The sequence below is a fragment of the Mauremys mutica genome, chromosome 16, assembly GCF_020497125.1.
Source record: "Mauremys mutica isolate MM-2020 ecotype Southern chromosome 16, ASM2049712v1, whole genome shotgun sequence".
Classification (NCBI taxonomy): domain Eukaryota; kingdom Metazoa; phylum Chordata; order Testudines; family Geoemydidae; genus Mauremys; species Mauremys mutica.
The window spans coordinates 24372396-24394512 of record NC_059087.1 but is presented as its reverse complement, the minus strand read 5'-3'; the positions used below and the strand labels follow the sequence as shown (position 1 = coordinate 24394512).

The 22117-nt window shown below is 50.2% G+C and overlaps 1 protein-coding gene across 5 annotated transcripts in view; it reads right to left on the bottom strand.

The window, feature by feature from the left end:
• The window catches only part of KSR2 (kinase suppressor of ras 2), a 302208-nt gene that overhangs the window by 243708 nt on the left and 36383 nt on the right, over nt 1-22117 (bottom strand). For 4 of the 5 annotated variants that reach the window (XM_044989586.1, XM_044989581.1, XM_044989583.1 and 1 more), the window contains one exon: nt 3459-3599. In XM_044989586.1, coding sequence (XP_044845521.1) covers nt 3459-3464 — 6 coding nt within the window. In that variant the 5' untranslated portion in view covers nt 3465-3599. Of the gene's footprint in view, nt 1-3458; nt 3600-10148; nt 10238-22117 lie in introns of those variants that run through there. The other variant, XM_044989584.1, reaches the window with a different exon arrangement.

Genomic DNA, 22117 nt, shown 5'->3' with positions numbered 1-22117 from the left:
TAGTTGAATTCTGAAGACTAAATACCCTGATAAAAGGCATGATGAAAATCCAGCCCTGGCAAACGGGGGTTACACCCCATTTAGGGGTTACAAAATAGGGACTAGGTGTTTAAACCTAATTGTAAAAAGGATCCTGTTATCTTCAGCCAGTGATTCGGCTGCATTGAAATCCTGGGGCCTAGTGTGAACCGAGACAGGCCAGCCCAGAGAAGGTGGTTCCCTGTGTGGATAGGGGTTCGTGGCTGAGGTATTGAATTTTCAATACCTTGACTCCCTGGAGTCACAGGTTCAAATACTAGTGGAGCTGGTTCAACCCTTCCAATAAATGAATTCCCTGCTGCTCACTGAGCCTTGATCTTTTCAATGAGGCCTTAAAGGTCAAGGTCCTGTTTGCTCCAGGAGAACACAAAAGTACACTTAGCATTTCTCCCATGGTAAGGCTTTGCCTCGGTCTCCTTGGCTAAAATCTCTCCTCTCCCCAGTGCTGCACAGCACGGTGGCTCCACCCCAGAGCAGGCTGCAGCTCACTGGTTCTTTACATATATATGGTGGTTTGTGCAGTGCTTTGGCAAGCCTTCTGCATGATTGGTGCCGTGTAAGCATTAAATATTACAGGGACTGGGGACATTTCCCCCTCTGCTGGTTTCCTACAGCCTTGCCAGAGACGCACAGTTAGCGACAGGCACTCGGAGGGTGTGGGAATCGGGGACAGCCCTCGGATTCTAGCGTGGCTCGGTGCCTTCCGCAAGGGGCTCCAGCGCCTCACAGGACCCTGCACTCAGGAACAAGATGCCTTGGCTCCGCTCTGGAGGCAGCAGTGGACAAAACTGCCCGGCCCTTTGGCTGCTCTGGTTACAGCACCCCATTCCCTGGGGCCTCCCGCTTTGCTGGAGCTGCTGCATTCAAAAGGTGTGACTGGCCCTGAGGCTTCAGGAGCCCGGAGTGTGGGAAGCCTGGAAGAGAAGCAGCTGCAGAGCCCTGGAGAGCAGTAGCATGACCAGCCAGAAGGAGAGGGAGCTCTGGGGCTGGGTAGGTGGAAGACAAGAGATCAAAGCCCACAGGGGATAACCTGAAGCAGAGAAGTTTGGGGGCCAGTTCAGCAGAAGGGCACACACACTCCGCCAGCCGACGTGCTCGAGCAGTTTGCATGTCCCCAGGAAAGTCAGCCTAGTGGTTAGCGCAGAGGACGGGGAGTCAGAAGACCTGGTTTCTGCTCCTAGCTGTGCCACTACCTTGTTCTGTGACTGTGGCCAAGCCTCGGTTTCCCCTTTGTATGACAAGGCCGCCTGCTTCAAAGAGCGTCGCAAACCATAATGCTTGCCTAGCAGGTGTTACTGAAACACAAAGGGTGTGTTCTCAATCTGCCGGGCAATGGGCGAGGCGTACTGCTGGCTTCCGTTACCTGGCCACCTCCCCACCAAGAACTGTCCACAGACCACCAGCCCGCTTCACACCCAGCGACATTCAGTCACTATCAAGCTGGGCCAGATACGAGCCAATGACCAAGATGGAACGTTCCCTGCCCCATCACCGGTCAGCTGAGCCACCCAGCCCTCTGGACAGGCACCTTACATTAAAAATCAGTGCAAAGACGCACACAGGCAGCATGTTTTAAAGTGGGGGGGGGGGGCGAGGAGCAGGGGAAGAGATAATTCTATACAGAACCTTACCTCTGCCCTCTTGTGCAAATGCATTAAGGATACAGTCTATAATTACCCGATCACATATTTCTACAGGACCTCTGCTTCAATCCACGCAGGTTGGAGGCACCTCAAACACCGCACAACAGCAGGGGGAGCAAAGGAAGGGGATATTTTGGAAAAGGGAATGGGGACAAAATCCCCCCCTTAGCATAACCAGTGCCCTAAGGTATTTAATTCCATACAGACAAGACGGGACCTTGGTTTTCAAGGTCTCATTGGAAGAGCCACACACAGGAAACTTCTCAAATATTTCTAAAACATACACTATATAGTTCAACCCCAAGTCACGGAGCTCAGTGCAGGAATGACCGGCTGACGTTCTCGGACTTGTGTTAGGCAGGAGGCCGCACGAAACAATCATGATGGTCCCCTCTTGCCTTAAACTCCAGGAAACTACTTCATCTGGCAACCTTGGGAAGATGAAGCCCAGTGCTAGCCCTGCTGGGATCTCAGGCTGTGCTTTCCCCGAGCCGAGATGTTTCCTAACTGCTGCTTGGTAACGTTTTCCAAGCGCAGAGTGTCTGCTCTGGAGCTGGAAGGTGGGAATTCCAGCTGGAGGCAACAGCTCTCTCTATTCGAGCTAACATGCTAAAAAGAGAAGGTTTCAGAGTAGCAGTTGTGTTAGTCTGTATCCGCAAAAAGAACAGGAGTGCTTGTGGCACCTTAGAGACTAACACATTTATTCGAGCATAAGCTTTCGTGGGCTAAAGCCCACTTCATCGGACGCATAAAATGAAATGCATAGAATGCATAGAAAACAGATTCCAACGAGAAACTGCTGAGCTTGAATTAATATGCAAACTAGATACCATTAACTTTGGCTTGAATAGAGACTGGGAGTGGCTGGGTCATTACACAAATTGAATCTATTTCCCCTATATCCTCACATCTTTTTGTCAACTGTCTGAAATGGGCCATCTTGATTATCACGACAAAACTTTTTTTTTCTCCTGCTGCTAATAGCTCATCTTAATTAATTAGCCTCTTAGAATTGGTTGGGCACAAGCATGGGAGGGGCTAGCTGCCCTGAGTACACACATATGGGCTCGGAGGGGATCGCAAGCCCCCCACTTGTGCTGCCTCGGCGACACGATTTTCCGCACGCTAGCTCAATCAGCGCGAGCTACACCTCCAGCCCCAGTGCAGACAGGCCCTTCAGAGAACTCGACCCACGTATCCCGCTGAGCCACCACGTCGAAAGAGCAACGAGGCCGTCCTCTGAAAAGGGGCATTTTCCACCTCAGATTGTATTGCCGGCTTGTTTGGGGGCGGAGAAAGCGTGTCAGGGCGCACGGCCCTGGGAACGCTATGGCCTAGGACAGGGGGCTGGGTTTGGTTTATTCTTCAGTCCTTTTTTTAAAAAAAAAAGCCCACCTCTCTGATGAGCTCAATGAGAGGAGCTACTCGTGCGCCTGGGACGTGGCCATGCCCTGAGGTAGAAGGCCCTGTAGGCCGCGCTGTGAGTTGAGTGCATGGTACGGACTCCCTGTGGTGAGTGGTCTCTCTCCATCCCTGGGCTCAGCACTTGGGACACGTAGGAAGCCAGAGACCCTGCTCTGAGTGCGCAGGCGAGGGCAGGACAGCAGGCTCCAAGGAGGGATTTGCAGGAGGGGAGGCACACAAGGGGTTGGGGGGGCTCAGGAAAGAAGGCGCAGAGGCACCGGTGAGGAGGCGGAGGGAGGGAACTGGGTGGAGCTTGCAGGGCGAGGCAAGAGGCAGGAGCTCCAGGCTGAGGGGGGCATGCACGCTCCTTACCTCCATGACCTCCTTGCGGATGTCCACGATGCGGAACCAGTGCAGGAGCTGAGGGAAGCCCTCCAGCTTGGCACTGCGCTCCTGCCGGGCCACCTTCCTCTTGCACGAGAGCTGGCGGCTGAAGTACTTGACCAGCTTGCTCTGGAAGAGAAGGGGAAAGGCGTTTCGAGGCAGCCGGCACACAGCAAACACACACACTGCCCTTTCCCCCAAAGCTACCATGGCCCCCGTCCTTGCAGACAAAGGGCAACCGCTCACTTAACGCTGAAGAGTTTCAACACCGCATCCCACACCTGCCAGCCAACCTCCCCAGGGATTGCCAATTTGCATATATTTCCTGAGATTTGACTCTTTACAGGCACAAACCCACCCAGAGCACATGCCAGCCCCACAGCTCTGCGGGAACAAAACCCGAGCCCGGCCGAGAATGGCACGTGTTGCTGGAGAGGTCAGAGTCCTTAGCTGCCAGACGCACTGCAACTCCCCCCCCAGTCACACCGACTAGCGTCGTACTCCGCATGTGGCCCCACTGAAGTCAGGGGCACTGTTCATAGAGCAAAGTGCTGCTCAGCACAAGCCAGAGTCAGCTCCTAAACTACTAATGCCAAGTTTCCAGTAGTGTTCCCATGCCTGGTTCTTCCTGGTCCCAAGAAGAGTTAGCAGGAGGGGAAGATCCACCCCTTGCTTAGCGCTCTGTTCCAGAAATACCAGCTCTGTACTGCTGTTCTTGGAAAGACTCCTGCATCCAGCAAACGCTGATGCCTGTGGGTAACTCTTGAGTGCATCAGAATTTGTAGGATGGGAGCCCAGGACTGTCCACTGGAAAGTCAGGGATCCAAACACCCCACTCCCTCTTAATAGCTCTGCAGAAGCTCATCTAAGGATCTGAGGGAGCAACCTGCCCCATTCCCAGTTCGTAGAGCAATACTGAAAGGGATGACATGAGAAACATGGACACTAAGTATCAGAGGGGTAGCCGTGTTAGTCTGGTTCTGTAGAAGCAGCAAAGAATCCTGTGGCACCTTATAGACTAACAGACGTTTTGCAGCATGAGCTTTCGTGGGTGAATACCCACTTCTTCGGATGCAAGCAGTGGAGAGAGCCCAATCTGCAGCCTCCGCACAAGTAGGCAGGAAAAAGGTGACGACAACAAGCCATGTCAGTTCCAACCTGCCCACCCCGCAGTGGCAGCTTTCATACGCCATCCCCGCACAGTCCTCAGGGCAGCAAACGGCTCAACTCTCCCTCTGCCAGGGCCGACATCTACAATCAGCGCAGGAGACTGGACAAGCCTACAGTGCAAAGGCAGCACTGATGCATTTCATCACCCACATGTGCAGACCACAGAGGATTAAATGAACTTCAGTGGGTGCCAGAAGCATCCAAGGTTAGAATTCAGCCCAACTTCAGCACCTGCAGAGAGACGAGTGGAGCTGCTGCAGCCAGAGACTAGGCTGGCGCTGGGACACTCAGTTTTCAATTGGGAACTGAGTGCCCCATGCCATGGGAAGTGCCTTCCTTTCCGGAGAAAGCCCTGGAGTGGAGACATCGCTGCGCCCTTCCTTTCCCGGGTGATGCTGAGCACTCCCACAGAAGTCAACGTGACTTCTGCCAAATTTTCTCTGTTTCCTTTACATGCACTGCTGGGCCAGGCCACAGCACTCAGCACCTGGCAGGATCAACGCCCTTCATTACTATTACTGTTAACAGCTCGCCACGTGCCTCCTGCTGCAAATCAAAGAACGTGTTCCCTGCCCCGAGGAGCTATTCCCCTTCCACCCCAGCCATCTGATGTGGGGCCTCTTGGTCAGAACAAGAGGCTGGCAGTCAGGATCCCTGGATTTTACTGCTGTCTCTGCCATGGCCGTGCTGCGTGACCTCAGCCCAGGAACATTCTGCCTCAGTAAATGGGATAATGACACTCCCTGAGCGTAACATTTGTCTGCCACCAGGTATCATTCCAACATTTCAGTTTGCAGGGGACTGGGGTAGCCGTTTGGGCTTTTGGTGCTCGGTGCACAGACAGACCTACATTTCCCCTCACTGGTCACACACACATTTAGAGCTAGGGCCTTCCATGTCACCTTTCAAATCTTTCCGACGCCATCCCTGACAACTGCTGTTAGAAAACAAAGACTTTCAGATTCTGAACTGGAACGACGCTAAGTCCCTGGCCGCGTTAGACTGAAACAGAGATTATAGTACGGTTCATTGTCATAAGAACACAAGAACGGCCCTACTGGGTCAGACCAAAGGTCCATCTAGCCCAGTAACCTGTCCTCTGACAGTGGCCAATGCCAGGTGCCCCAAAGGGAATGAACAGACAGGTTATCATCAAGTGATCCATCCCCTGTCACCCAATCCCAGCTTCTGGCAAACAGAGGCTAGGGACACCATTCCTGCCCATCCTGGCTAATAGCCATTCATGGACCTATCTTCCATGAATCTAGCTAGCTCCCTTTTGAACCCCATTATAGTACTGGCCTTCACAACACCGTCTGGCAAGGTGTTTAAGACACTATCGCAGAAAGAAACCCTCTGCAATTCCCTCTCACTGCTTTCAGCTTGGTGATTCTGTGCCCCTTCTGTGGAACGCTAGGTGGCACTAGGCTACCGTACATGCCTGGCTGAAAATTTCCCATTTCCACAGCATCCCCTGCTAGATGCATTAGTATTAATGTGACATACAGCGCTACAAAAAATACAAGGGTAAAACCCAGGCCATTCCTAAAAATAGTGAGCGCCAGCCTGCTCCCAGTGAAGTCACTGGCAGAACTCCCTTTGACTTCAGAGCTTGATTGGCTACCCTCATGTTGCAGCTCAAGTGAAGGTTGCACCACTGGACCATGGAAAGAAGAGTTAACAAATGGGCAGAGGTTAGAGAGGGCGGAGATCAAATTAGCACCTTCAAATTTTAGGGATTTTTTTTAAAAGGCAATTGGCAAGGATTAGAAAAAACACCCCGAGTAAACCCAACAAAAAACCCCCCACAAGCTATGTGCAATGCCACTCAGCTAACCCAGGGGCTGGATTAGTAACGCTGGGCCCTGTCCCCCTACCACCTCCCTCTGGTTTGTCTTATCTTGTTAGCACAAATCCTCACCAAGTCCCATTAGTCAACATGACACTGCACTGCCACAGGGGCCTGCTTTAGCGGATCATGATGCAGACTCAGGGCCTGACATGGTTAGTTCTGAGACTCTGACTGTGTCTTTTACTCATAACACCTAGCACACTCCTGGATGCTCAGTGAATATATAAAAACAATCACACACACACACACCCCAGAAAGCCTAACATTTTGCAAGCTATCAACTAAAAGAACGCAACTCAGAAACCTAGCATAATGCATCACTCAATGTGCTTTGTTCATTTGTTTTGTCAAGTATAGTTTAGGGGTTTGGTTTTGCTGCCTCAGTAATAAATATAGTACTGCAGCAACAGTGTGTGTCCTATGGGCCAGTCTTTCCACTCACACAGATAGAACTTCATTCCAGTTAATGTGGATGCATCAATGTAAACACTAGGAAAACGTGACCTAGCTCACACGTACACTGTGGGTTTTGGTACGGGGGGAATTCAAAGATATTAAGAGCAGGAGTAGAGGCTGCAAAGGAGACACAACAGGTGGAGCAAGTCTTTAAAGTGATGTTTTCCAGGCTTCTGCTGTGAAGTGATTCGCTCACTCCTCGGACGGGATGGTATTATTGGCCAGGTCAAGGGGGTCAGCAGCATGCAGCGTACTGGGCTGCCAGGATCAATACGGGATCCTAGCTGAGGACTGAACATTATTTTGTAATTGTTGCTTTACATAGGAGCAGGCCGGGGGTCTCCCACGTCTGCGGTCAAGGTGGAGACTTGGGAAAAGGGAGCTGCCGAGCAGGAATCCAGATCCTGTTGTTACACCCCAGCCTATACAACTGCAGTCATGCTATTGAAGTCAGTGGATTTACCCACAAGGAGAATCCAGCTTGGGAGTCAGGGGCTGCCTAACTCGCCGCCCCAACCACAAAGCTGTCTCCAGGTCTCTGGTCTCCCTTGCTGGCCAGCAAAGGGGAACCACACGTCCGCATCCCCTCCTAGCATCCCTAGAACAACTGCTTCTCCATGGCAACAGGCCTGGGCAGGGGTCCTCACCTAGCCAAGTGGAGCCTCACGACTCTGCTTCAGGCTTCAGCAGAGACACTGGGCCAAAGCATCCCCTCCATGAAACGACGCCGCAGTACGAGGCAGGAATCAGGCCGATGCTTTTTGACCTGACAGTGTCCCCTTAAGGAAGAGGTGTTGGGCTCATCTCACCTCTCTCAAGTTCTAAGCCCCAGAAGAGCATTTGAAACAAGACACAGGGAAGCGAGGTCTATTACCAGCATCCCACCAGCGACACAACAGGCATCGGGGAGGTAGAAGACGTGCTCTTAAAGGTACTACCTGGCCCGGCTGACCTTTCCCCCTGCTTGATCTCAGCCCAGACAGGCGCTTATTACTCCTTGGGAGGGTCAAGTGCCTTGACCTGTCTGTAGTCATCAGCATTTAAGAACTGGGCCCTCCACCCTGCAGTTGGTCTTCACAAACCTAGGCCTCCATTTTGCTACTACCAAAGTCAAAGGCAGATTTGCCGTTGAGTCAATGGGTGCACGGTCAGACCTGAAATGGGCAGAGCCCCTCTGAAATGGATGTGAGGTTTTCAGCTTCTGGCTGCCAGCAGCCATTCTGCTCCGATTGTTGTGGAAACGGGCACCAGCGGACTGAGCGCTCAAACTCACGCTCCTCCCAGGCCTGGGGCCGGCCTACCTGAGGGATGGCCTCTCTCCCCACGTCACACTGCCACAGCCATGGGCAGCAGGGTCACCTGCGCCACATTCCCCCCTCGTTATAGAACAGAGGATGCTCCTGGCCCCATTCTCAGCCTGCCTTGGTGACTTTTGGGCACTCTGCAGACATGGCTGGAGCGGGCTGAGGGCACTTCCCCGAAGGGCAGCTGGAAAGGAAAGGAGTTCCCATTAAAATACTCACTGTAATACTGCTGGGGTCTTACTGTGCTGCTAATGATGCGTTAGGGCACCGAGTCTCTTGGATGGGCTCCTTATTATTTTAAAGCTAAGCCAACAAAGAAGTAGTGTGACTACTCCCACTGACATCACTGGGGAAACTGGTTGCAGGCTTGGACCCTAGGTGGGTGAAAATTCAGCCAGGGGATTTGTAACTTTATTTGAAAGAAAGGCGGGTGGTGCCAGCCTCTTCCTTTATTTCTACCAGGCTGCCACCTGCTCCCAAAGCAGCAGAAGCCAGTACACGAGCGGCCGTGTGAGCTGCTGTTTGTTTTATTGATTTCTATGGCACCTACCCGCCTGACCCCTACATAGATCAATTACAGACAACTGATACCCCAAAACAAGGACAGAAACTAAGCAAAAGAAGCGTCTTGTCCCATTCCCTAAAGGGCCCTGTAGTTGAGCTCAGACATACAAGGGCACTAAATGCTAGAGGTGCCTGCTTCCCCTCCACCCCACCCCCCTTCTGACTTTAGAGCCCTTTTATAATCAGCAGTGGTTGAAAAATGGGGAGGGGGGAGAGAAGAGGTTGGAATGAACACAGCAGTTGGAGTTCTCTTCATAAGGCCTTTTTCCTTTCCACACACCTCCACTCCAACTCTAGCCCGTTTTTGTTAACATTAGCGGTAGTGTCCGTCCCCGCATCCCCCCCTGCCAAGCTTTACGGGGTGACAATCTTTTATAAAAACGCACTCCCACCTGGGTGTTCTGGGAGAGACCCAAAGCACCACTCAGAGCAACACCCAGCACAGGGTTGGTGCTGCATTAGCACCTGGAGGCTCCACTCAAGATCCGAATCCCATGGTGCTAGGTGCTGTACTTCCCACCATGGGCTTCAGATCTCAACTGGGGCCTCCAGGTGTGAGTGCCCCACCCACAGCCGCGCTCAGTGTTCCCGTCCGAGGGGGACAGGATCCTTCTGAGACTTTACAAACACCTCTACCAGGGCACAGTCCACTCAAGGACAAGTGAGGTACAGCCTTTGACTGTCTAATCTCCTGCAGTGCTGGAAATCATCGCTGTTGCTTGGAAGAGCAGGTAAAAAGACATCCTGACCCAAGTACGATATTTAATTCAATGATGCCCCTTAAAAAGGTTTCTTATTCTTACATAAGAAGGGCTTTAAAGAAAAAATAAAGGCTTTTGTAAGAGGACAAACATTGCAAACTGGGTAGTTGTTCTGGACAACAAGGACTTGCTCCTGTTCCCCTGCACCTCGCACTGGAGTCCCCTCTGACAGCCTGTGTAAGCAGAGCACTGGACAAACCCAGGCCAGCTGAGGACATTCCCCACTCACCCCACACTGCTGGGCTGCATGGTAGTTTTGCTAACCCTCAGCTCTCACGGGAGCATAAGAAAGAGCTGCACACACACAGTGGAACGGCTGCTGCATCATTTTTGAACTCTGGTTGCTGCAAGCACTCAGCACAGCGATTCAGCTGCCCTTGTTTCACTTTAGCCATGACCCTTCCCTGTCCGGGCAGAGCATGGCAGAAGCAATCTGTTTCTGCTGCACAGAGCCCATTGGGGAGCAGGGAGAAGTAGGTGTATGTCACCCACAAATGACAAGGAGGCCATCAGGTTTGCCCACAGCTGAACTCCTCCCCAAAGCACAGAGCCCACCCAAGGCCCTGCTCACCATGGTCTTACTATGAACAGCAACACCACCTGTCAGCTGTTCTAGGTGCACATGATCCATTTACAAGAACAGACACTGCTTTTACAGCAAACAAGCCCCTCAGCCTAGGCTCTGAGAGTCCCCAGTCATATAGATTCTGCAAGCCCAATGCTGCCCTGGTTCCACCTGTGCAAGCACAGGGTCCTCCAATGCTGTGCTCAGTAAAGTGAGGCCTCTCACTCTTCCTAGGGGAACAAGCCCCACCTGCCATCCAGAACAGATGGTGAAACACAGCTGACTCCTTCCACCAACACGTGGTGCAGCGGGAAGGAAGCAGCTCTGTCCTGTTAACTGGCCCCATGGCTCCCCAGCAGACATCTCTCTCATTACACTCCCACAAGGAGCTTAAGTCCCAGTTTGTTTGTTTTTTCTTTGCTCTGTACTTTGGTCAGGCTCCCAAGGTTTCCACGCAAGAGGAAAAGCACTGGCAGAGATTTACAGGAACACAGGCACTTATGATAGTCTAAAGAGAAAATGCACCAGCCCCGACTTTCACCGCCTACCCTGGGAACTCCCTGAGCTGGTAACGATGTTTGAACAAGCTGGCCAAGCACCAGATACCTTCCTGCTGCTGCCATGGTTCCCTTTCAGAGGGACAAGAAAGTGCTTTCCATTGGTATTAAAAACAAGGTGTGACGGCCTGAATCAGCCATGCAGAGGGCCAGGCCTGCCTGGCTTAGCCCTATGCAGGGAGGGGCTCAGAGAGGGACACAGAACTCTCTGAACTGCGAGTCCCCCACTGCTGAACAGCACATCCACGCAAGGCCCCAAGGCTTGTTTTCTGATCTGAAACTCCCACACGATCCCATTCCAGCGCTGTGCCCTCGCCCTGGACGTGGTCAGAACACCATGACCGTCACTGCAGACTTGGACTGTGAAGACCTTGGAGAGAGGTTCATCAGAGGTTAAATGGGTCATTGTTATTTGTATTAAAATCTTTTAAAAGTCCCAAGGATCAATAAGGAAAAGAGCCTGATTACCCGGCCCACACAGTTGGGATACAACTCCTTTTTCTTCCTATTATTGCTCTTATCTGGAAAAAAGTCATAAAGTCATAGGAAGGTAGGACTGGAAGGGACCGCAAGAGGTCATCTAGTCCAGCCCCCTGCACTGAGGCAGGACCAAGTAACCTAGACCATCCCTGACTGGTGTTTGTCCAGCCTGAACTTAAAAACCTCCCATGCCGGAGATTCCACAGCCTCCCTTGGAAGCCTGCTCCAGCTTAACTTACCCTTCAAGTTGGAAAGTTTTTGCTAACATCTAACCAAAATCTCCCTGGTTGTAGATTAAGCCCATTACGTCTTGTCCTACCTTCGTGGACACTGAGAACAATGGCTCATCAGCCTCTTTATAACAGCCCTGAACATATTTGAAGGCGATCATCACTGTCAGGTTTTCTAAACCTTTGATCATTTTTGTTGCTCTCCTCTGGACTCGCTTCAGTTTGTCCACCTCTTTCCTAAATCGGGGTGCACCGAATTGGAGACGGTACTCCAGCTGAGTAGAGCAGGACGCTTACCTTCTGTGTCTTACATACGACACTCCTGTCACTACCCCCCAGAATTATATTAGCCTTTTTTTGCAACTGCAGATTTACCTCCTTTTTTACCTTCGGGCAACAGGCTAGTGGCATTTGCTCAAAACTAAAAGGGCTCTTCCTATTTGCTGCTGGCTATAAGACTTTTTTTTAGGCAGGCAGAAGGGACTGATTGGTCTGTTCCTACCAGGGGTGGGGTTAAGGGAGTGTACAGCCTGCCCCAGGAATGAGGCACTTACACTAGTTTGAAAGGACAGCTTGTGGAGAAGTCTGGCTTAGCTGTGTGGTTGCTTGTATCTAGTTGGGGAGCTCAGTTGAGTCAGAAGTCTGGTCTAGTGTTGAGGAGCTCATTTCCTCTTGTGTGTTTTAATAGAGTTTAGGGGCTTATTTCAGCCTGGCTGTGCGGTGTAGCTGAGAAGCGTGGTGTGTCTCAGAAGCTTGATCTAGCGTATGAGATTAGCTTTAGGTGCTTACTCTCGCCTGCTCCAGTTTTAGAAGTTTAGTTTGCATTAGTGGTGGAGCCTGGACTAGGACATTCCACAGGTAAACTTCAGGGGCACATCTACGCCAAGGGCACTCCTCAATGGAACATCACAGAGTTCTGGTCTGTCACCCCTCCTGCTTGATCTGTATGTGAGGTGAGGCCATCAGGGATGCAGAGTTATCTAGAACTGGCTGCAAAACTTTCTGGCAAAACTGACAGTAGCGGGAGAGAGTCCATGTCTGGAGACATCTTAGGTCAAAAACCAAACTCCTGCTCTTGATGAAAACCTGGTGGAAATTAAAATAACTAAGACATTCGCATGTATGCGTCTCTCATCGGACCTGGACTCTCTGCAGTTGCTTTGCTTTCCTAGGGATAGATCCACAAAGAGATTTAGGGCCTAAGTCCAAAATTTAGAGGGTCAAAACCCCTGATCAACTGCTGCCTAACCCTGCACGGGACTATGGTCCCTAGGTGTCTAAACTTCCACTGCTGGACATACACACAACTGCCAGGTGCCTACCTCCCACCTAACCTCCAGCAGGATCCTCAAACTCTGCATTCCTCCCGCCTATTTTGCCTGTAGGAATTGATCTGGTAGGTGTATTCTGAGCATGTCTACTGGCTCAGGCCTCACGTCACACATCGCTGTGCCCAGTGGTTAGCACACTTAGGATGTGGGAGAACCAGATTCAATCCCACCCCCGTCCCTGAGGTGGAGCAAAGTTTTGGATTCAGGTCTCCCACCTCCCGGGTGTGAGCCCTAACCACCAGGCAATGGGGTAGTCGGGTGTGGGACTCTCTCAATCGCTCCTGTTGGTGCTGTTCCACTTTGTATAAATACTATACCACCTCCCAAGTGCATGCCCTGGCCACAGGCATAGGGAGTCATTCTGTCCTTGGACCCATGACTGCTTGTAGTTCATACAGCGTGGGAAGGCTTCAAGAGAAAAGACTCAGAGAGCCCTACAGCAGAATATCCCATAGACTAGCGATGAAAGTACTCATCTGAGAAGGAAGAGATCTGGGTTAAAATCCCTGTTCCACATCAGCTTTAGAATCTCCTCTGCCTAATGGCACATAAAGACAACCTATATTTCCCACTGCTGTCTGTCTAGACTCTAGAGCAAGGTGTTTAGCGCCATCATAAATTGTCCTGCGATAAATCATTCTTTCTCTCTTCCCTCCGGGTGGGACCCAATTGAAGGTGTACCTTGCGCTTTTGCCATGGGTAGCCTGATGACATGACCAGACCTGGAGCCATCTCTGTCTGATTGTTGAGTCTGCAGGACTGTGAAGTGCAACACTGCTTACGCGAACTCCCAAGTTTCTTCTTAAACAATGCTGGTGGAATGCATTCAGCTTCCTTGTCTGTGTACTTCCACCATCTGCTATGCTTCCGCAGCATACAATAGTGATGGAAGGACAATAGGATTGCACAACCTCAGTTTAGTAGGTAAATGTTTCTTCTTACTCTTCCAGATGCTTGGCAAATGGGAAAATGATCTACTGGCTTTGCCAATTCTTCCCTTCACTTCCTCCATGAGCTGGCCATTAGCAGATATTGTACTTCCAAGATAGACGAAGTCATCAACTCTTTCATACTCTTCTCCGTCAATCACACATCTGTCAGTGTTGACAGCATTCTCTCCTATTTCCATGGTCTTGGTCTTCTGTTTACGGATACAAAGTCCCACGTTGGCAGTTTCTGCCTTTATGTTCATGAAGAGTCTTTTCATTCCATCTGAGTTGGTATCCAGTTGACTATATCACCTGCAGAAAGTCTTGCAGCTTATCTCTTGCCCAAACAACCAAGTGTCACTGGCAGCAGCTGTCACTCTTATAAGGTCTATATGACAATGCAGAAGAGAAGTGGGGATAGTATACAATCTTGCCTTACATCAGAAACAATATTAAACCATCCAGTGTCCCCCATCTCTGTCCAGAGGCAGCATGCACACTCATCATACAAAGCTTTTATCAAATTAACAATCTTTTCTGGAATTCCACAGTGACTCAGGCACTTGCAGAGTCTGTGGCACTCTCAAATGCTTTCATAAAATCAAGGAAATTAAAAACCATCTACTGCTGATATTCTAAGCCTCTCTCAATAAGTCTTCTCAAGGTGATAATCTGGTCTGAATATGACCTACCAGAACAAAATCCAGCCTGTTCTTCCTTGAGTACTTTATCAATGGTGGTTTTCGTTCTATTCAAAACAATAAGGCAAACCACTTTTCCAGGAACACGTAGGGGTGTGGCCCTTCTCCGGTTATTGCTTATAAGCTTTGTTCCCCTTTTTATGGATTTTGCAGATAACACCTTTTCTCCAGCCTTTAGGACAGATCTCCTTTTCCCAAACCACCCTCTACAACCTGCAGATGTAATTCACCATCATTTCTTCCAGATTTTAACATCTAAGCAGGGGTTCAAGTAGGGTGGTACCCTCCAGTACACAGTACCAGCGAGAGATTTGTAGCAGGTATGGGGAACCGGAAAGACTTGGGGTGGGGCGGGGCTGCGCTCTGCTCCTTAAAGGAGCAGAACACGGCTAGGGAGGACATTCATTCTTCATATGGCTTTAACAGCACCATACATATGCTAACAAACTTAAACAAAGATTTTATTCGAATGAAGCTCCTTCTGATCTGACAGCTCAGGCATTATCAGTTTCATCCAGAACAATTTACAAACGTGGAACCTGTAAACCCTTAATCATTCGATCAATCCCACTGAAGACAATAGGACTATTTGCATGACTATGGACCACTTTTGTGGTCAGTTTCAGGAGTCTGTTCCTATAAAGGAAGTTGAATCCCCCATTGAAATGCAGTGTTTTGGGTACAGTAGCATAGAGCAGTTTAGGATACAGTTCTACTTAACATTTGTCTTTTAATAAGTCCTACATGTGCTGAAATGGCTCCTCACCCAACTCCGTATTCCATATAAAGAGACTGAATACTACATATTTGGGGGGAAAGTGAGTAGTTAAGCATGTTGATTTTTGTATAGTGTCAGAGACTACAGGGAGAGCATGGGGGCTGGGGTGGGGTGGGGAGGAGTCACATGGAGGGTCACGTGGGGAGGTCACATGCCCCCCCCTTGTGTCCATCCCATGAGTGCAGTACTGGCAAGAAATGATTTCTACTCGCACCACTGCATCTAAGCATCTGCCTTGCCATAGCCTGGTGCTTTACCACTCTTCATTTGGTTTACAGCCTCAGGTTATGTCTGCACTGGCAATAACGGTAAAACTTTTGTCTTTCAGAGGTGTTAAACATGCACACACACCCAGAAGACAAAAGTTTTGCCAGTGTGAACCCTGCTCATTGAGGGTAGAAGTTTTTTGTCGGCAAGCGAGCCAACAAATAGCAGCCACACTACACGGCTTTTAGGAGCACAGCTGTAGCCATGTCGCTAAAGCTGTGTAGTGTAGACAACGCCTTAGTTACTTCCTCAGTAGCGATTACTTCTAATGATACAAGTGCACTATTCCGTCACATTTCTCAGTGTGTGTTAGAGGTTCTCAGTGCATGTTAGTGAGTAGGCACAGCCGGGAAATGGTCCATCCAACGGGCTCTTTGTCCTTCCTCTGTCATTAAAATTGTACCATCTCAAGCCTTCACAATGCTACAATGGTTCAAAAATTGGGATGTCAGTTGTTTAGATACTAGACAACATATTTTTTAAATCTCCTCTCGCGTATGCCTCCTCTGCTTCTCTTGCTTTATTTTCCATCCACCCTCTCTTATCTCTTTTAGCTGATCTTTTAACTTCCTTGTCTTTGTCCGTATACTCTTGTTGCAGAATAGCTCTTTTATTGCGGTCTCATTCTTGCAGAAATCTTTTCTTTAATTCTTGCCTCTCTTCAACATGGCTCCATATATTTGGTTGGAATCATTCTTTTCTTAGATTGTTTTATATACATATATATGCTAAAAATTATGACCTCTAGGCCTGTGAGTTAAGGCAGGTCACCAAGAGGTGATCCACATACTCCTGTCAGGAAGAGATGCTTCTTTCTCTCTGGCTGGTCATGTGCAAATTGAGTACTGTATGGTTCACAATGGATGCCCAATAGATAGCAGAGCTTGCAGAAAAAACCAAAAACACTGGGGTTCTCCTGTTTAGAAATAAGAAAATGCACTTTTGAAACTCTATCTGGGGTGCAGATGAACCCACAGGTTTCCTTCAATCTGTGAGGACAAGCCGCCAGCAGGCTTGATCTTATGAGATGGAATCTTAGCCAACCTACCTGAAAATGCTTGGAAAAGGACTTGGGGTAAGCTAGCCTGTAGGAGATAGGGGAATGCCTTGTTAGGGAAGTTTAGGCTCGAGAAAACAGGTTACATTGTTTTATATGTAACCATTTCTTTCCAATATTCCTACTCTCTAGCACTTGAATCACTGTTCTGTGATAACAGATTTTGTCTTGTTTTCACTGAACTACACTACACTATCTCAGGGCTGTGTGTTAAGAAGAGTGGGGATCCTGCACTGAATCTTGCAAGCTGGAGTGTGTTGTTTCTTTGGGAATAGTGGATCTGAGAGTTCTATGAGTGTGCAGAGGAACACGGGCTCAGCACCCCAGAGAGACACAAAGAGGATGTGGGGGGTTGATGTGTGCCAATCACTAACCTGCCCGGAGAGAGAGGCCTGCAACGCAGTTGTGTGGCCAGAGGCTGGTAGTGTCAGGGAGCTGATCCACAGCAGGCACCCACAAGACTTCCTCACACTAAGGGCAGGTGGTGTCAGCCGGATTTGCTGCTTGCGCAGTACTACCAGCCCATCCTGGTTTTCCACACCTGATGGCAATATTTGCAAATCCATGACAGACACGCCTTGTCTCCGGGTTGTTATCAAAACAGAAAGCTTTTTTACATGGACAGGTTAACTTGACTCACAACCCCCTCCCAGGAGGGCCAGTGGATTGCCTTCAGGCTGGTTCCTACCCTCCAAACCAGTGGTTCTCAACCTATTTACCATTGTGGGCCACAGCCCTTACTGCCTGTATGGCCCTGAGGATGTCACATGGGCCACAGCTGTGTGCTGACTGGGCCACAAGCGGCCCACGGGCTCAGAACTACCACTCTGAACTATCTGCCTTGGGTGGTCCTGTCAGCATAGCTCTCAGCATCACCAAAGCATGCAAGCCTTCCCACCCATCAAGGTGCCCTGCTATATCAGGCAGAGGAGGGTCTCCCACATCCTGAGTGAGCACTCTAACCATTGGACCCAAAGTTAGCCCACCGCCACGATGACAACGACCTAATGTCTAGCACAGGAGCGGATTTAGCAGGGGCTCCTGACTCCAACTGCACCGACAGAAATCATGAAACCAAGGATGCATAAACAGGCAAACATACACTTCTCCCAGCCTGGTGTGGAGGGGAGGTCCCAGGCGTTGTGGGGAAGGGGATGTTGGAGAGCGACCCTGCCCCATACTCACACTCCACCAGCAGCTCCTGTCCCATGGGGCTGGGCCTGGCTCCCCACTTTGGACACTGTGACCTGGCACCTCTCAGATTTGGCCCACCCACCCCTCCATCATGACAGAGGGGCAGCTGGGCCAAATGTGAGCGAGCGGGTTTGCGACCAAGTCCTGGTCACAGCTCTCTGGGCTTTTCACCTCCAAATTACTGCAGTGAGTTCTCCAGGGGGGCCTCCTGGAGGCCGGTCAGAAAAGTCAGTCGATGCAGGCTGCAGCTGCCTGCTCACCCCGCAGTGAGCGCACATAGTGCAAGGCCCATCCACTTATCCGTGGACTCATTCTTCCAAAGTGCTGAGCACCCCCAGCTCCCATGGAAGTCAGTGAGAACTTCAGGTGCTCAGCACCTTAGCAAAATCAGGCTTGGCCAGCTCCAGCCTGAGAGGGTGGGGGAAAGGATCTCCCATGACTTCCTAGAGCCAGGACCCTGGCTTGGGTTCTCCTGCCACCAGAGCATGGCAGGGTGATTGCTCAGGTTTACTGAAGTGCTACAGGCTGCTCTGTTCCGTTCTGCCCACCCGGGGCTCTCAGTCCCCGCACTACGTGACAGGAAGCTGGGGTGTAACACGTGTGGTAGTCTCTGCTCAGAAGAGGCCCAGGAGGAAGATTAGTGGGAAACGGCGTAGATCCAAATGACAGTGCATCGCAGGGTGGGAGGCGTGTTCCATTAACTATTACTCCCTCCGTCCAGTGCTGAGGAGACTTTCCCTTACACGGTCCCCAAGGAAGGGCCTGATCCTCTTCTCCCGGATGTTAATGGAAGTCTTGCCATCAACTTCAGTGGCAGCGGGAGCAAGCCCTAAAATACAGCTAGCTTGCACTGGATATTTATGGTCAGGTCAGACGCATTCAAACTCCTCATACCCAGTTGTATAGTGAAGCTACTCTGCTCTGTTACAATAAACTTTCCCTGTTTGGAGAGCTGCCTAGACACAATGCCATTCCTTGCCTTACAGGGAGGCCTATCTAATTAAACCCCTTGTGTAGATGCCCTTGAACTAGTTTCACCCCTCCTTACACCTTTTTAGCTTACTGGAGCAAGCTAAATCAATATAAGCAAGGGTTAAACCAGTTTAAATGGCTCTAGATTAGGAGTTGGCACTCTAAGCAGATCAGTTTTTAAAATCAGTTTAGTTGAACCCATGTACATGTCTAGTAAGTGCCTCGCCCCTTCCCCCACTATTACAGTTGAATAATTAAGATTCTACTATGTAGATCAATTAGATTAAATTGATGCAACCAAAATTGCTAGTTGACTCATTGCACTGGCTAGAGCAAGGAACTCAGAGGGTTGGAACTTCTGGATTCTATTCCCAACTCTTTGACTTGCACAAGTCACTAAGAGTCAGATTTTCAAAAGGATTCGCATTTTAGGGGCCTAAATACCTTTGAAAATCTGGTCCTAAACATCTCTTGTGCCTCAGTTTCCCCAGCTGTTAAATGCTGCGAATAATACCTCCCACCTTCCCTTCCCTCCCCAGTGCTGTTGTCAGAATTTCATTAAGATTTGTAATTCGCATTGCGATGCTTGGGAGAGAAGTTCCCTAGAAGGGCAAAGCGGGTATGATTCAGTGTTCAGGAGAGGCACCAGTCCATGGGCAAAATGTTTATCAGTTACAGGAGTTGACAGTCAGCTGCCAGAGGTTTGCCAGGGCAGTGTCACTTTCATTATTAGGCCTTATTGCCTCATCAGCATTTGCTAATAAGGAGCAGCTGGCCTCTGAGCTGCAGGGGGGGGAAAAAATATGCATAGCAAAAATGCTCTGAAACACCCTGGTCTGACAAGCCAAAGGTATAGAGACTAAGAATAATTCTACCAAGGCACATGCTGAGCTGAAAGGTGAGACCGCTGCTTTCACGGCTCCAGCAGATCGGAGCACGTTGGCCCCTTAATGATAATTAAAACAAGAAGCGCCACATTGCTCTGTTGCCATCAAGTTTTAAAAGGCTGCCTGGAGAAACCGCGTGGGACTTCCAGCGTCCGGAGCCCTGGGTGTGAATCTTTCACCCTTCGTGCGCTACTCTCTGTATCCAGCTGGGGGGCTGAGTTCTGCTCAGCTCTTAGATGAACTTAGTGAGGAGCACAGAGCTCCTGCCTGCTGTACAGCAGAGCGGAGTTCCCCCTCCTCTCCCAGGCCTGTTGTTGTGGTGAGAGCGCCCCCTCCTGTGGTAAGCCACTTTACCCAGGCATCTCAACTGGAAAGGTTAAGGGGATTTCCACCCTCACCTTCCTGCCCGCACTGGGAATTCCCCTTCCCAGAGAGCAGGCTGTGCCCAGGTTTGCCTCCTCACACTTCGAGGCGCACCGTGACCATGGCCAGGTTGTTCTGGTGCCATTTCAACGCGCCTGCCCTTCGGTGCTGCGAAGCTGGCTCGGCTGCGGCACGTTACCCCGCCAGCAAAAGGCTGCGCAGCGTTATGGGACCAGCTGCTGCGAACGCCCCGAGCGGAGCACAGACACTAAGCAGGCTAGATTGGTGATAAAAACTGGTCTCCAGGGAGAAGGACAACAGCTGCACCTCTCTCAGAGCACCCTCTGCCAGCTAATCTATGGAGCTGTACTGACGTCAACCGCACTGGAAACCGCTTCCCTGCCCTGACCTGCTTGGAGATTAAGATCAGGGGGTTGAATCAAAGAAAATGTGCATGGAAAAATTTGCAAAGAAACCACCTGTAGGAGCACAAGGCTAAAGTAAATTTACCTCGTATTGGATTAGTCAGACTATGCAAATGCCGTGGAAATGTAATCCACCTTTGATAGCTCTCCAGTAATGGCTGGAGGTGGCCGTGGTTGCCACATGCTGCATTTAAAATTTTAATGAATGCATATTTTTTCTGTTAGGCTATACACCAACTATAGTGATAAATGATCCCCCTACAATACACCCGCCCGAGCTGCCAGCTTCTTGAAAGGACAAACCGAACATCCAGGCTGCTCTCTCTCTCTTCCAGAACAAAGAGGGAGCTAGTGATGTTACCGGGCAAACATCTGGAGTATTCAGGCTAGGTCAGAGTGTGAAGATGACTCCCTGAGATAGGAAGAGGCATGGATATGATGAATAAGACACAGTAGGTGACAGAGGGGCTGTCCATTTGCAGTGGGAGCCCTCCCTCTGCCAGAACCCTCATTGCGGGCACTGCAAAAAATTAGTCTCGATGTATTTTCGAGCGTGGGTATTGTCTTGCCTGCTTGATTAGCATTGCAGATACAAGGGTCAGCGTGGCCTCATGTTGCTAAGTGTAGCGCGCTACATGGCAGGTAGCTTCTGTTGCTAACCCTGAAAGCTGCCCATCCAAGATGCTCTGGGCCTGACTCTCCACTGCCCTACACCTGGCGCTTGCACCTGCACAAAACGGGACCCGTGCGAGAGTAACACGTTTATTAGCATAACCTGGTAGCATTTCACACCTGCTTTGCAGAGGTTCAAATGACAGCACAAGGTGTAAGGCAATGGAGAATCATGCTCTATGAACCCTCTTGACAGCTAATGCACCCCCGACTGATGGGAGCCGCGTGTGTTTCTGCAGGCTCTCCATCCCCACTTAGCACCTTGCTGAAGGGGCTCTGGGCCTGGCTGTTTCCATCACCCTCGTAAATGTGGTGCATGGCAGCGGCTCTCCACCTTTCCAGACCACTGTCCCCCTTTCAGGCAGCTGATTTGTCTCCCGTACCCGCAAGTTTCACCTCGCTTAAAAACCACTTGCTTACAAAATCAGACTTATAAATGCAGAAGTGTCACAGCACAGGATTAAGGACATTTTCATTTATACCATATCATTATAAAATACATCACTTGGACTACAAATATTGTGCTTACCTTTCAGTGTATAGTATATAGAGCAGTATAAACAAGTCATTGTATGACATCTTAGTTTGTACTGACTTCGCTAGTGCTTTTTTCTGTAGCCTGTTGTAAAACTACGCAAATATCTAGATGAGTTGATGTACCCCCTGGAAGACCGCCGCATACCCGCAGAGTTATGTGTACCCCGGGTTAAGAACCACTGGTATATGGGAAACAGAGGGGTTGTGACAGCAATGGCTAATGCCAAGCTGAAGCAAACCTACAGAAAGCCTGTCTCAAGGGCCTTGTCTCACCCTTCTTCCTTACCAGGCCTCTCTCTTCTGTCCCTCCACGTTGTTGGGGAAAGAGTCTTCTCCTCTGCAGCTCCTGCCCCCTAGAAAAGCCCGCCTGTCTCTCTCCACCTCATAGCTCCCTGTCTCACACCTCTTGCCTCTCCCCCCGCCCTCCACTGCTATGCAAGTAACACTGAAAAGTGGATGCAGATGCACTTTGCATGGAAGATCTGAACATAATACAACTGCATAGCGAAGAACAGCACTGTGCTACCCTCCCGCCACAGTCCTGCCGGAGGAGCTCGCTCCCTAGTGTGGAACGAAGTTTCACTCATAGTCCCGT